This window comes from Aulonocara sp. 'chitande type north' Nkhata Bay, linkage group LG23 (genome assembly GCF_057382095.1).
Source record: "Aulonocara sp. 'chitande type north' Nkhata Bay isolate Kocher_YH1m ecotype deep benthic linkage group LG23, A_spYH_male_GT1.1, whole genome shotgun sequence".
Lineage (NCBI taxonomy): Eukaryota > Metazoa > Chordata > Actinopteri > Cichliformes > Cichlidae > Aulonocara > Aulonocara sp. 'chitande type north' Nkhata Bay.
The window spans coordinates 51105654-51121980 of NC_141365.1; the positions used below are offsets into that span (position 1 = coordinate 51105654).

General features: G+C 39.5%; 1 protein-coding gene across 2 annotated transcripts in view; it reads left to right on the plus strand.

Moving 5' to 3' along the window:
• hecw2b (HECT, C2 and WW domain containing E3 ubiquitin protein ligase 2b) overlaps positions 1-10679 on the plus strand; it is a 77750-nt gene extending 67071 nt beyond the window's left edge. For both annotated transcript variants that reach the window (XM_086283631.1, XM_086283632.1), the window contains exons 26-30: positions 47-193; positions 322-436; positions 4634-4719; positions 4863-4975; positions 8068-10679. In XM_086283631.1, the coding sequence (XP_086139757.1) occupies positions 47-193; positions 322-436; positions 4634-4719; positions 4863-4975; positions 8068-8179 (573 nt within the window). In that variant the 3' untranslated portion in view covers positions 8180-10679. The remainder of the gene's footprint in view (positions 1-46; positions 194-321; positions 437-4633; positions 4720-4862; positions 4976-8067) is intronic.
• Positions 10680-16327: the final 5648 nt, after the last annotated feature.

Sequence of the window (16327 nt, forward strand, 5' to 3'; positions counted from 1 at the left end):
AGGAAACAATCCCTGATATCCACCAAATAATTGTGTTTTGCCATAGATAACAGAAAGGGAGCTGAAGCCCGGTGGAGCCAACATTCCTGTCTCAGAGAAGAACAAGAAGGAATACATTGAGCGCATGGTAAAGTGGAGGATAGAGAGAGGAGTGGTGCACCAGACTGAAAGCTTGGTCAGAGGCTTCTATGAGGTATGGCTTAGTGTGACAGAGTTTTATATATATTTCACATGTTATGCATCACCCAGTTTATCTCTAGTGCCCCTAAATGTACAGTGTAAAAAAGATCTCACTGTTTTACATTTTGAATGTTTTTGCAGGTGGTGGATGCCAGGTTGGTGTCTGTGTTTGATGCTAGGGAACTGGAGCTGGTAATTGCAGGCACTGCGGAAATTGACTTAACAGACTGGAGGAACAACACTGAGTACAGAGGAGGTGTGGAGGAAGCTAAGAATGAATGTTTGTTTTTCAGGATAGATTTGTTTAAACCTTTAGATAAAGTTTAAGATAAAGTGTTGTCCTTACAATTAACTAAGGCAGGTGTCAGCAAACTTCAACATCAAAAGAACAGGAGAAAAGGATCAGCTGGGGACAGACAGGTGGATCACAGATCTAACTGGGGGAGGATAAATGAATACATATAGCATGTGTGTTAATAGAGTTATGCAAACTGCCAACCTGTGACCCAGGGGAAAGAGAATCTATTACCTGCTATTAGTTATTTATTACAGTCGCAGTTTTATGTTTGAGAAATACTAGCATTAAATTCATGTAACAACCAATAAGAAGCTGGAAACAAAAGGTAACTAGAAAAATGCATTTTCTAAAGACACTGCAGCGTGAATGCTGATAGCTGAATGTTGCTGAATGTTGTTCTGAATTCTTCACCTGAAAACTAAAGTGCAGAACTGTTGAAAGCTGACGTTCACACAGAAGAAGTTGAAAAGTAGCTGAACATGTTTAAAATTTATATTAGAAAAAGCTGAGTAATGACAAAAGAAATTTAGAGTCAGAAAACATCTGAATGAATATTAAAAGTTCATATTCTTTTAATCACTGAATGACTGAAATGTGGGAGGATTCACTACAGACAGGTAAATGCTGCAAGTTCTAGTCATTCAGTCAGAAAAGATGATTCTAAAAGTCATCATCTGACTCCAACTGCCCAGATCTGAACCACCTGTGTGCAGAAGACAAATCCACCGATGAACAATAAGCTTGAATTTAACGGGCCAAGCAGAATGCTCTGATCAGATGGCCTGCACTAACTACAGACATACTGTGTCTGTGAAGGTTCTCAGTCATCCAGGTCTAGTCTAAGGAGCTTGGAGAGAAAAGCATCTGGACTTCTTTGAGTTGCTTGAAGACGTTTCACCTCTCATCCGAGAAGCTTCTTCAGTTCTAAGGTCAAATGGTGGAGAGTCCCACATTTAAACCCCGTGGGAGTTTCCCCCCACAGAGGGACAAAAGGACCCCTGATGATCCTCTAATCGCCTGAGCCAAGGTGTGAAAGCGGGTGTGGGTCCCAATCAGCCAGAGTTTCGGGTGTGTTCATTGAAAGAGGAGTGAAAGAAGCCATCTATGTCCACTGTGAGCGACCATCTTTGAACAGAGGGCGGGGCTTAACACACCAACTGTCTGCCATCTATAATCCAGTTTTGAGATCCTTCCCAGACGCCTTAACGCCCACTCACATCCTGGGCCATCTGACCTCAGGAAATCACATGATAAGGTGGGGCCAGGTTTCACAATGAGCTCACAGAGACAGAGCTCATTAAGCAGGCAGGTGTGAGCCTGGTTGCTATAGCGACTCCAGCCAGTGGCACCACACACACACACACACACACACACACACACACACACACGCGCGCGCCTGTCTGCGTGTAAACAGAAAAGTGACCCTGAGACAAATTGGGTCAGTTTTTCCAGGTGCTGTTGAGACATCAGATCTTTTATCCTTGAAATATTCTTGAGGTGATAGTAAGCTGACTTTGTTATTGTCTTAATGTGTTTTTCTAAGTTTAGGTCTGCATCCATCACTACACCCAAATTTCTTGCCTGGTTTGTGGTTTTTAGATGTATAGATTGAAGTTCTCTGGTGACCTGTAATCGTTTTTCTTTGGCTCCAAAGACTATTATCTCAGTTTTGTTTTTGTTTAGCTGGAGAAAATTGTGGCACAACCAGTCATTGATTTCCTCAATGCATTTACCAAGAGCCTGTACAGGGCCTCGGTCTCCTGGTGACATTGTGATATATATTTGTGTGTCATCTGCATAGCTGTGATAGTTTATTTTGTTGTTGTTTATAATCTGTGCCAGTGGGAGCATGTAAATGTTAAACAGAAGGGGTCCCAAGATGGAACCTTGGGGAACTCCACATGTGATACTTGTCTGCTCAGATGTGAAGTTACCTATTGATACAAAGTATTTCCTGTTTTCTACGTATGTTTTGAACCAGTTTAGTACAGTTCCTGAAAGACCTGCCCAGTTCTCCAGTCGTTTGAGTAATATGTTGTGGTCAACTGTATCAAATGCTGCACTGAGATCCAGTAAAACTAGGACTGACATTTTTCCACTGTCTGTATTCAGACATATGTCATTAAACACTTTGGTCAGAGCGGTTTCAGTGCTGTGGTTCTGTCTAAAACCTGACTGGAAGGCATCGTAGCAGTTATTCTGTTTTAAGAAGTAACTGAGCTGTTGAGAAACTGCTTTTTCAATGATCTTACTTAAAAACGGGAGATTTGAGATCGGCCTCTAGTTGTTCATTTGTGTCTTGTCAAGATTGTCCTTTTTCAGTATAGGTTTGATTACAGCAGTTTTTAGTGATTCTGGAAACACACCTGATAATAAAGAAAAGTTGGCGATCTGTAACAGGTCTGACTCTAAAGTCTTTGAGACCTTTTTGAAAAAACTTGTTGGCAGGACATCTAAACAGCAAGAGGAGGAGTTCAGTTGACCTAAGATGTCCTCCAGGTCTTTGCTGTTAATAGGGTGAAACTGTTTTATGGTGTTTAAACAGTTTTTTGGTGGACACAGTACATATTCTGGATCTGCTGTTGATGTACCAATTGCTTGTCTAATCTTTTGGATTTTGTCTGTGAAGAATTTGGCAAAGTCATTGCAGGCCATGGTCGAATGAAGTTCAGCTGCCACTGACACAGGAGGGTTTGTTAGCCTGTCAACTGTAGAAAATAAGACCCGAGCATTATGGCTGTTTTTAGTGATGATGTCAGAGAAGTAGGACCTCCTTGCACTCCTCAGTTGTAAATTATAATTGTGAAGTTTCTCTTTATAGATGTCATAATGAACCTGGAGGTTTGTTTTTCTCCATCTGCGCTCAGCTTTCCTACACTCTCTTTTTTCATTTTTCACCAGTGTGGAGTTTCTCCATGGAGACTTCTTCCTTCCAGAGATAACCTTCACCTTAATGGGAGAAATAGTGTCCATTACATTTAACATGTTAGCATTGAAGCTATTGACGAGCTCATTGACTGACCCTCTGGACAGGTCAGGTGTTAATGGGAAGACCTGGTTAAAGATCTGACTACTGTCTTCAGTTATACACCGTTTTGTGATCACTGCTGTTGATGTATTTGTGTGCGCTGAAATTTTACTTTCAGGGTCTTTAGTCCCTTTGTCCTGAGGGTTGTCCACATGGATGTTAAAATCCCCAACAATAATTACACAGTCAAAATCAACACAGATCACAGACAGCAGTTCACTAAGGTCATTAAAAGAGTCTGCGCAGTATTTGGGAGGCCTGTAAACATTAAGAAACACAACTCTGGATGAGGCCTTCAGCTGTAAAGCCACATATTCAAAAGACTGCAAATTGTAATGACCATTGATGATCAAAGACCACTGATCAATCGCCATGAGAACTATTCACAGAGAGTTGGGGAATGGCTGCAATCACAGCCTTGTAAGATGGTGACAGATGTACCCTTAGGCCCCCTCATCGATTCAGAGATGGTCTTTCCTTTTTCATCTAAATGGCCTCCTTGACTCCCCACTCAAACTGCGTTTCTCCCTGTCCAGGATGTTACATCCTCATCATTAACAGAGTGGCCACTGGCCTGTAGACTGCAGAGTCCTGGGCTGTCGAGAGGTTGTTTGGTTTCCCCGATTTATAAATCATTCGACTGAACAGTGTACACTATATTACTCTATTTGTGCCATGGGACCGGATCGTTCAGGTGGACCAGTTTTTGGGATTTGAAAGCCACAGAGACAACAACTGCATCTCAACAACAACTGCTGCCTTCAGCTGAGAATGAAGAAGTCACTTGGATGAGTGATGAAACTTTTCTCCCACTAAAAACGTCAAAACGTCCAGATGAACTGGATCAACTTCAGCATGCATCAAGACATTTGTTGTTTTGCTGTGTTTTGTTTTCGTGGTGGTTTTCTGATTTTGATTTTTTTGTCATTGTGGTTTAAAATGAAAAAATAAATACATCACTTAAAAAAGGATTTAAAAAAACGTTAACAACTTCGGCGACTTTTACTAAGAATAAGGTTTCAAAAAGCTCATCCCTTGATTCACTCAGACTTGAGCTTTGGTTTTTTGGCTTTCATTATAGTCCTATTACCATGACATTTTGACAAAACATGAAATGTTGTGTTTAGGTTACCATGATAACCACATTGTGATCCGGTGGTTCTGGGCAGCGGTGGAGAGATTCAATAATGAGCAGAGATTGCGGCTCCTACAGGTAGGCTTTTTTGTTTTAGTTAAAGAGGCTTTTTATTAAAAACAACAATAACAACAAACAAACATGTAACACTGCAGTTCTTTCTTGGTGTTCTTATCCGCATGTCTTTTTTCTACTTGTTGTCTCTCACCTTATATCCTCAGTTTGTGACTGGGACATCCAGCATTCCATATGAGGGTTTTGCTTCTCTGCGAGGCAGCAATGGACCCCGTAGGTTCTGTGTGGAGAAGTGGGGTAAAGTCACCTCCCTACCCAGGTAAATACTAGAGATGGACCGATCCGATATTACGTATCGGTATCGGTCCGATACTGACCTAAATTACTGGATCGGATATCGGAGAAAAATAAAAAATGTAATCCGATCCATTAAATATCACGAAAGCACCTCACAAAACTTGCAACACGCCGTAACTCACCTCAGAACGTTAGCACGTCGGAGCAGTATGCATCACGTGATAGAGCGGCTGTGGCATGCGGGACCTGTCAGTGGTCTGGATAGCATGTGGAGCTTCGCTAGCAACCCGGCATTTCATCTCCGACAAAGTTATCCCCGAGAGAAGTAAAGCAAGTGTGTAAGTCCATCTCTGAATGTTTGTAAAGCATTCCTGCGTTAAGCTTAACGAGCGACTGCCTCTCGCTCTCCGGCTGCTACTTCAATCGTGAAACTGCTTAAATGATCAGCTGATCGGCTTTTCTGTCGCGAGTCCGTCTTTGTTTTTGGCCCACTTTGCACCAGAAAGAGGAAACCAGCGGCTGAACAACAGCAGAACGTTTAAGCTTGATCAGCTGTTGTTAGAATTTATTTAATATTACTTTCTACTCGAGGATCTTTTTCTACGTAGCTGACGCTGGTAACTGTGCAGGGGCGGATCTAGCAAAGTTTAGCCAGGGGGGCCGATAGGGCATGAACAGGGAAAAGGGGGCACAAAGACATACTTTTCTTTCTTATTCTCATTTAAAATGTCTAGCTTTTAATAAATAATTATCTGACACCCAAAGTTTTAATTTGATGCAAAATAAATAGAAGTCAATTACTGTATATAGTGACTATTAAGTCTAATATATATACCCTAGTAAGCTATAGTACTTTTTCCTTTGGGAAGGTACCATCTGTGCAGTCTGCAATTTTGTTGAAGAAAGATGTTGAATCTATTTAATATTTCTTGAAAAATAATTGATTTCTGTGCATTTTTTTTCACACTGCATCAAATTAAGGTTGATTACGTCGATTAAGCATCATGAGGTGGAGCGTGAGGGGTGGTTCCCTATTTTTTATTTATTTATTTTTGTTGTTGCTGGGAGTTGGAACCCTATTAGTTAGGTTGCTTAATATTTATGCTAAGTACTCTTTAAAATACCAGAATAGGGAGGATGGTGTAGGTCTAAGTTTATTAGATTGATCAGTATTGCTGAACTATGAAATATTTTTTTTGCATACAGGTATAACAGAATAGCTTTAGTGTAGTTGTTGTTTTAAACTTGAGTATGAACTTGCAGACTTGCAAAATGCAGCAAGATATTTAAAAAACAGTTTTGTTGATTAAAAAACACTATATCGGATTCATATCGGTATCGGCAGATATTCAAATTTATGATATCGGTATCGGACATAAAAAAGTGGTATCGTGCCATCTCTAGTAAATACCAACCATCTCAGATTTGCGTAAAAATGTTATGGTTTTGTTTGCACTTTGAAAAAAATTGTTTGCATATAAATATCTCAAAACTATTAAAGATAAAAGCCTGAAATTGACTATTAGCTGGTCAAAATATGTGCAAAAAATAATTATAATAATGACAATTCAATCCAGAAAGGTGTATACGTACTGGTAACAAGTCAGGTTTTTGCAGGAAACAATGATATAATTACATCAAGTAATTTTAAGTATTGGGCAATTTTCCAGAAACACATTTTTGTATTTTTTGTATTTTTTGTATTTTTTTTATTTATTTATTTATTTTTTTACAAAAGGACAATAATCAAGGATTGCCTACATGCAAATTAAACCTACATTCTAGCCAGTTGGCATGCAGTGTAGGCAAAAACAAAACTACTCAAGTAAAGTACAAATATCTGAAAATTCTACTTAAGATTTGTACTTCATTACTTCCTACCTCTGCAGTTAACCAAAGAGGAGAGAGGGATAGCTCTGCATTGCCTAGAAAATTATTACAAGGCAGCCTGACTTCACTATTGTCAGAATTGCTTCCAGCAGAATTAGATGGCAGATTAAAAAAATGGGTAGAGAATGGAATCACTTCATATGGCATTATGTATCATCTGAAGAAGGCCTGGATTCCTTCCAAAAACATTCTAATAAATGTAATTTAGAAAAAGAGGATGTTTTTTAGACATCTTCAAAAAAGACACAATTACACAAGGTAAAGAATCTGGCCTGATCACTATTTTTGTGAACTCATATGAAGGCAACACAAAGGGGAAACTTATTTCGAGTCTCTGCAAGAAGGAAAAAACGTCGATCTACTTTTATCTACCTCGTACATTTAGGGAGAAAGATGCAAATATAAAATAAATAAAAATGACTGGCTTAATATGTATAAGAAATGCTGCTACACCTCAAATTCAGAAACATGCAAAGGAGTAATTGGGAAGAGCATTTTAAGATTTTTCATATCACATGTCCGACTATTGAAGATTGTTAGGATAGATAGGATAGAGACTGTATAACATATACATGCAATGGAAAGAATGAAATTTTCCTTTAAACATTTAACTGATAAAAATGATAATTAGTGGTCAAAATGTAATATTTTTTTAATCAGAGGTGCTCTCCTTCTTTCTCCATGTAGGGGTAATTTTGATATGATACAATAGTGATAGGATTTCTGGTTCTAATCAAAAATGTATTATTATGTATATATGTGCTATACTAGAAAAGATACTTAGTCTTCACAGAAACATGCTATGATTACACATACAGGTGCAACAATATGTTTTTTAATTTGTTTATTTTTCTCTCTTTTCAGTTGAGTTTCTTAACGTTGACATGTTTTTTGTCTGTCTGTCACGTCTGTAAATGTTAATGCAAAAAGAAGAAATGGTAATATTCTCACACAGTCAAACTTTGTGCCCCACATTTAGTTTGCTGGGGTAATCCTAGTTATTTCTGTGTCTATGATATTAAATATTAAAGTTCTCTGCATTTCCAGGCACTTATTTCGGTCATGCACTGTAGTAATTATGATAATAAAACCTGATTTTTCTTAGATTTGAGCTTCTCTATGTATCCTGTCAGTGGCCTGTGCTTTAATACATCCAGAATACACACTGTGGCTTCTGTTCAAGCATTTGCTGATGAACAACACTGTCTCTGCTCTGTTCTCCAGAGCTCACACCTGCTTCAACCGGCTGGACCTACCACCGTACCCATCTTTCTCAGTGCTGTATGAGAAGCTGCTGACTGCTGTGGAAGAGACCAGCACCTTTGGACTGGAATGAGATTCTCGTCTCCCCCATATCCCAGTTTACCCTGCGTCTGCCCCTGGAAGACTGCTGCTGATAGTGACGTTTAAAAGTCAGATTTTGAAGTCCAACTCCTGATTTAAATTTATAACAGGATGTTTTGTTACAGGATCTGACCCTTTGAAATGTTTTGTGTACAAAGGTAAACTTTTTTTGTTGCACCTGCATGTACTTCACACCTACTTAATAACTTGCTTTCACCTATGTGACATGACAAATGAAGACCTGCGCTCGCTTTAGGACTCTGACTGGAACTGCCAAGATCTGACCAATCAGAGGTCAAGGGCGCCTGAGTTTTTTAAAATTTTTTTTTGGGGGGGGGGGGAATCAAGGAGGTTAAAATGGTTAGACCAATTAAAGAACCTGCAGCCACTGCCTTCCCTGCGAATATTGACCTGATTCTACTTCTTTAACTGAGTTTGGATGGATCTTGGAGGACTATAAGGACCATCCAAGACTATGTGTCTCTACAATGCACTTGTAATACAGCATGTTATTGTGATGTAGTAACTTCACTATGTGTAGGTTGTGCATTTATTTATTAAAAAGCTGAGGTAGACCTAAGGTAATTTTGTTTTGTTTTTTCAGTGGACTTTGTCCTCAGCTAATTCTGGAGTGTAGTCAGACATTTTTGGTATTGCAGCTACCCTGTTGTTTAACTCGTTTTCTAATGATGCAGGAGTGACATGTGTGATCTGAACTAACTAGCTAGCTTTACAGTGTAGATTGTGATATCTCTACCAGATCTGGATCTGTTGGCAAAAACATATTTGGTCACCACTTACCTGAGTTACTATATTGACAACCAATATATGATCATCAATTTATCATTTTACTTTTACAACCCCAGTCTTCAAAACATTAGGATGCTATGTAAAATATAAATTAAGACAGAAAATTTGAGGAGTTTGAGGGAAAAAAAAGTCAATTTGAATTTAATGGCAGAAACACATCTCATAAAAATTAAGACGGGATCGTGTCATGTTTATCACTATTGAGTGAGTCTTTGGAAAAGGAATGTTATCTCCTTGTCTGATATAGGATTCTAGTTACTTAAGTCTTCTTTGTTGTGTTTTTCACTTCCTCATGTATCAAATGTTTTTCACTGATGAAAGACTTAGATGTCAGCCAATTAAGCACCTGGACCTTCTTCAGTCATTCAGCAGTAAAAACTCTGTAATGGTAGAAGCATGAACATTACCCATAAAATCCAGTTCGAAGGACTTTGCAGTTAGTTTATTCTCTTTTGTATATTCAGATCTTCACTTAGGATGCAGTATAAATTTAAGCATGCACTGCACTACCACAGAAAAACAAGTCAAATCTTTAGTCCTGGACTTTGGTTTATATTATTATTTCATGCACAGAATATTAAAGACTAAAAAGGAACCTAAAAGCAGTGCATGAAAAAGTTGCCCTTAATGAAACTAAATATTTCTGAGTAATTCTGATGTACTATCATTAATGCTGACACAAGTTCTCAATTACTTACTTACTTTGAATGTGTCTATATTCTCATCACTTTTCACTGTCCCTTTAGTTCTGACTTATTTTCTTGTAATATGAGTGTTGTGTAAACATGCTTAATTCTTCATCTACTTTCTTTTCTTGCTGAAATGAGTGTCCCACTGGGTTTACACCACTGGATGTGTGCCTGAAGTAACAACATACAGACTGCTACTGTGCAGAGAGGTTTATGTGTGTTAGATGGCATTCAACAGTGTAAATTATTTAGTGCACAGTTATTTATTTAGAACATTGGAACCACTCCTGCTGCTTTAAATATTTGAAATTGATTTTGTCTTGGACCTACTGTTCTCCTTCTTTATTCAAAGGAGCTTGCAAAGAAAAGCGTCTGGACTTCTTTAAGTTGCTTGAAGACGTTTCACCTCTCATCCGAGAAGCTTCTTCAGTTCTAAGGTCAAATGGTGGAGAGTCCCAGATATAAACCCAGTGGGAGTTTCCCCCCACAGAGGGACAAAAGGACCCCCTGATGATCCTCTAATCGCCTGAGCCAAGGCGTGAAACTGGGTGTGGGTCCCAATCAGCCAGAGTTTCGGGTGTGTTCATTGTGAAACCTGGCCCCACCTTATCATGTGATTTCCTGAGGTCAGATGGCCCAGGATGTGTCCAGTCCAGACGCTTTTCTTTGCAAGCTCCTTTGTCTACGATGACCTGGATGACTGAGAACCTTCACAGACATATTCTCCTTCTTTATATTTTTAGAGACTAAAGATACATTTTGGCAGGAAGCTGAGTAAAATTTCATGTACAAATTCACTTCAAATACTTCTCGTACTGAAAACAGTTCTGTCAGTTCTCTCACTTGTCTGTCTGGCTAGAATGTACCAAAGTTTTGAGCCTTACGTGGCAGCCACACATCTGACAGCCAATCAGTCTGTCCAGTCCACCGTACTTTAATATATGAATATTTGTAAGCACTTCTCTTCTAAAATAAAGTTTCATCTCTATTGAAGTTTTTGTTTGGTTTTTAATGACAGACTCTGTGTCTAATGACGATGAATCGGGGCTTAAATTTCATAATAATACCAGATTAAACCAAACATCAAGATGCACAATGATAAAAGTATTTTATATAATAATATAATTGTGTTATTATTATAAAATAGATTATATAATCCTTAATATTTTCTACATTTCAAATGTGAATGTGTTAATTATGAATCATCCATAGGCAGATTATTGCTGTTTTACTGTACACCTGGGACCTAATCTTATCTTATATGTAACTAGCTGAATGATGGCAAAAGTGAGATGAAGACTGAAATGAGGATATTTGGATATTCTGCTAACACTTCCCAGTCATTCTCTGAGTGGTAGTGAAACTATTTTTTTTAAGTACAAGACAAATATATAAATCTTTGCCTTTGGCTTGAATAAATCTTGAATAAATTGAAAATCACTAATAGTTGATCTGTGCTACACATCATTAACTTTGAGGATTTGTTGTTTTCTAGTTTTAGAATACTATTTACTGAGGCGACTTCAGTCAACCTTTTACTTTTTTACATTTTAATACAAATATATTTAAAGTAGGCCAGAACCATCTGGAACAGACTTTTTGGTCCAGATATCCATAAGTACCTTCAGATGGCAGGAACAAAAATCACCAAAGACACATTGTCACACTGTGCTAGCTAAAGGTACACCTGCTATATTTCCCAAGGAGAGAAAAGAGTAAGAGATAACTTAAATCAGAGATAGAGAAAGGTGTGAGAAAGAGAAGAGAGGAAAGTGAGGGGATATATTTGGACATAAGGACTGCCAGCAGCATTTGTGCTCTCTGTGCAGGACCATCAAGTTCTTCTACACCAAACCCACTCATCCATGGACCTTGCTTTGTATACTGGTGTACAGTAATGCTCGAACAGGAAGGGCCCATCAACAACATTGGAATGTCATTTGGACTGGGGGGGACATACTCAGATGGTATCAGAGAGCGCGAGAGAGAGAGAAGTAGTCAGAACTGAAGAAATTGTACCACCAGAATAGCTACAAGTGCCTTGGAACCCACACACAAAGTAACTCCACCAGAGTGCCTATTTCGGGTCACTTTTGCCGGTCCAAGCCCGGGTAAAGCAGCAGGGTTGGAATTGTGACATTAAAAAATCCCAATAATTGCTAAAAGAAATTTAATTTGTAGTTCTAAATAAATTCTAAATGCATTTAGGACGTTTTTTACTCACTTTATGTCTCTTCCACGATGTTATTTCTCTCTCCAACAACATAGGTTACAATTAGATTAGCATGATCAATTATGCAAATTAGGCGATGACGTCATTTAGCGACTTCTAGCGACTTTTAGGACAACCAATAGCGATTTTCCTTACTGAGGAGTTGGCAACACTGCTGAGGGCGCATTCGTAGACCAATTACGTCACAGTGACGCGCCGAAGGCTGTCCAAATTCATAGACTCCTCCGAATGCAGCCGACAAATGCATCCTCCTTTTCTCTGAATTTGAAGGATGGGTCGGGTGTGTCCTTTCGTGGCCCACCATATCCCAGAATTCATAGCGCGGCCCAGCCAAACTCCAGTTTCCAGCAATGGCGGCTGCTACTAAGTTTTAAAATTACTCTTGAAAGAAATCTCCGTCCCGGGTTTCTCCATGGATCGGGTTTCCTCCAAGGCGTGAGCACCGATAAGCAGAGTTCTGTATAAAATTAATTATTCAAAGTAAGCTCAGGTATGCCGTTCAGCAGGTTAGTTACAGCGCCGGGAGTAGCTTGGGAGAACAAAATGACACAGAAACTGCTTCAGGTTGCTCTTCCAAAATCAACTCAAAGGTTTATTCAGTATACAACAGTTTATATAGAGGAAAAAAAAAGGTTCGTGTGTCAGCAGATTCTCAGTTCAGACCGGTACAGACCAAATAAGGAAACGTCTTCCTGCCTTCTGAGCAAAGAAGTATCCTTTGTGTAGTTTATCAGTTCAGCTACAATTTATGATCATTCCAGCAAAATACACTCCTAGACATAGAATACAGAGTTCTTTCATTAGTGAATTCTGAAACAAACCACCTGGCCTTTAACAAGCTCTTTTCTAAAGGATAAGGAAGGGAGGATGGGAGTAAGGAAGTGATCTCTGTGGTGTTTTCGACCTTGAGGTACCATCCTGTGATTCTTACACATTAATACATGGGTCAGAGAGAAAGAGAAAAACAACTAGTAAATGGGCCTTATTGAGTAACAGTTTTCCTGTATAATATCACTATAAAACAATATCCTGTAAATGCTACCATGGTATCAAAATATCACAACAGTTCCCTCCTTTTATCATGAAATGATAACATAGTATAAAGACAGAATGTAATAACATAATATAAAGACAAATCATAAATGTAACTGGTCCTTCGAGCAAGCTTAATATCAAAAATCCTGAGAGCGTATACATGGTATCACACAACAGACAATAATTATCGAAAACATGCGGCAACGGTTACAAAGGCTACAATTAGTTCCTTCCATTTTCCAAACGTGTCCTGTAGCCACTTATCTAGCCACTGACCGTGGCCTGTATTGGCAATTAGTTCTATCTTCAATGCTTCAAGTCTATTCATAGCTTGTGTGAATGAACCGTTAGGGGCGGTATTATTGGGAATGAAAGTACAGCATACATCAACGGTCACTAGACCACAGGTACCGGTCCAATTAACAGGTAAGGCTAGTCTAAGAGTATTGTTGCACAACCAATAACCGTTAGGGATTGCTCTAGTTAGGCGCGTGACCATGTGTGATCTAACTCCCCCCAGTCAGTATCATTTAATACACCGTCTGGGGGAACAATGATCGATTCTCCGCTCAAACTTGAACTGTGTGTGTGTTCCTCCAGATATGATAAAACTTCAGCCACAGAGACAGCTAGCCATGTCTCATTACAGCGTGCACCTGGGGAGTCAGAGAAGAATGTATAGTTATCCTTTGTATAATCTATGTGTGTGTCTGGGCCAGTTAACTTTAGTCTGCGCAGACATATCATACTAGTATTAAAATGGAAAGGGATCTGTCCTAAGGGCAGTGAGGGCTTTAACCTAGTCTTAGGGCGTTTCATTGGGGCGCAGGTCCCTGCGGTGTCATTAGATAACTTCAATAATTCGCCTAATGGAGTCTCAGGGTTAGTTGGTGTGTGTGTGTGTCTAAGTAGGCAGTCGAGAGGGCTCAGAGTCAACTGTAAAGTGTCTTTAAGGAGAGCATTATCTCCGCCGATTTTCTCTAGTCCCTCAGTGAGGGGGAAACCGGATATGGGGTATCCTACTATAACCTGTTCTGGATTACCCTTTGAACAGACATAACAGTTACTGTTTCCTAAATCACGAGCGGCTGTTCTGGCATTTTCATACCAGGAGTTGACTCCTGCTCTAGAGGGCGCATAAAATGGTTTATTAGTGGCGTCTATGTTGCTATTTACTGATTTTAGGGAGCGTGAGGAGCGTACTAGGTTGGTGTCTTGCCAAATGGAGCATGAGGTATTGTCAGCAAGATACGACCTGCAGAAATGTGAACATGGTTGCAGTCTACAATACAAAATAGCAAAGAAAAATCCTAAAGTTAATGCGATAGATATGATAAATAACCTAAATATATAAGAAAAACAGTTCTTCAGTCGTCTTCTGGCCTGGTCCCAGGTTCGAGAGACACAGAATAAGCGTCGTATGATGACAATGGGCATTTCATTTTCTCCATTATCAGGATGGAATGAGTCTAGCTTTATCAGATTAGACATCCTGTGGTACTCTCGGCTTTCTGTTCCTGCTGGATGTTGAGTACCTTGTTGTTGTTCAGGTGAAGCATCAAAGAGCTCTCTGAGTCTTGGCTCTTTCAGGCGTTGTGTGTTAATCAGTGATTGCGTGTGTGTAGGTGTATTGGATCCGGGCGCTGGCTCGCCGGAGATGTCATCTACCCGTTGTGTGTTTATTTGTTTTGGTTCCGGGCGTTGGCTCGCCGGAGACGTCGTCTGCCTGAGATGGTCTGGTTGGGCTGGTCTTAACCCTGCTGGCATGAATCCACTGAGGTTGTCCGTCTGTGAGGATGCTGGTTCTTCGTCACTGCCAGTACAGTCTGGGGGCTGGAAAACGCGCGGCCTCCCTGAGTGTCCTTGGTTTTAGCGACTTCACCAACACCGCATCTCCTTGTCTCCACTGGTGGAACTGTGGAGGGGAGAGGCTGAGAAAGACAAACTTTCTGATAGTTATTATTCAGTGTTTCTACCAGATTGTGAACATAGTCGGACAATGCAATATACATCACCTTCTACTAGCGGTGCCCCTCTGGAAGCTGACCATGGTGTTGGAAATAGTCTTATTTCAAATGGAGATAATTTGGTTGCTGCAGATGGAGTCATAATGTATGAAATGGAAAATCTGGTTGTGGTAAATGCTGATGTTTCGCTTTTGGTATTTTATTATTTTTTGGTTTTACAGGTAATTTCGATTTTTTATCGGACCTGTCTGTGGTCTTTGAATTATTCTGACCCATGTTCAGTGATTTCCAGAGGGGTTTACACGCTTGAAGGATTTATGTTAGTATTTTGCTGCGGCACAGCTGAGGTTACTTTAAATCTTATCGCTAGCTAGCAATTTTTGTTTGGGTGAGCAATTTCTCACTTAACGAGCAACTTCTCGCAATACAACAGGCAATCTCCTGTGTCTTTCTGCTTTTAATTTACTTTATTCGGGGACTAAGGAAGTCGTCAGTGTATCTCTCTGGATCACTAAGTGAAACTTCGTCAGCATATCCCGTTTCATTATAGATCAATCACTGAGAGAGGTATAATACAGTCCCATATAAATATTAAAGACGTGTATTTACCTTCGTCAGCGGATCCCACTTCTGACACCAAATTGAAAGAAATCTCCGTCCCGGGTTTCTCCATGGATCGGGTTTCCTCCAAGGCGTGAGCACCGATAAGCAGAGTTCTGTATAAAATTAATTATTCAAAGTAAGCTCAGGTATGCCGTTCAGCAGGTTAGTTACAGCGCCGGGAGTAGCTTGGGAGAACAAAATGACACAGAAACTGCTTCAGGTTGCTCTTCCAAAATCAACTCAAAGGTTTATTCATCATACAACAGTTTATATAGAGGGAAAAAAAAGGTTCGTGTGTCAGCAGATTCTCAGTTCAAACCGGTACAGACCAAATAAGGAAACGTCTTCCTGCCTTCTGAGCAAAGAAGTATCCTTTGTGTAGTTTATCAGTTCAGCTACAATTTATGATCATTCCAGCAAAATACACTCCTAGACATAGAATACAGAGTTCTTTCATTAGTGAATTCTGAAACAAACCACCTGGCCTTTAACAAACTCTTTTCTAAAGGATAAGGAAGGGAGGATGGGAGTAAGGAAGTGATCTCTGTGGTGTTTTCAACCTTGAGGTACCATCCTGTGATTCTTACACATTAATTCTTGGGTCACAGAGAAAGAGAAAAACAACTAGTAAATGGGCCTTATTGAGTAACAGTTTTCCTGTATAATATCACTATAAAACAATATCCTGTAAATGCTACCATGGTATCAAAATATCACAACAACTCTTATTAATCTTTCTGGGTCACAAAAGAAACTTTTAACATTTTTTCAGTGCCTGTGAATGTGGGTGTGTAAACTTCAAA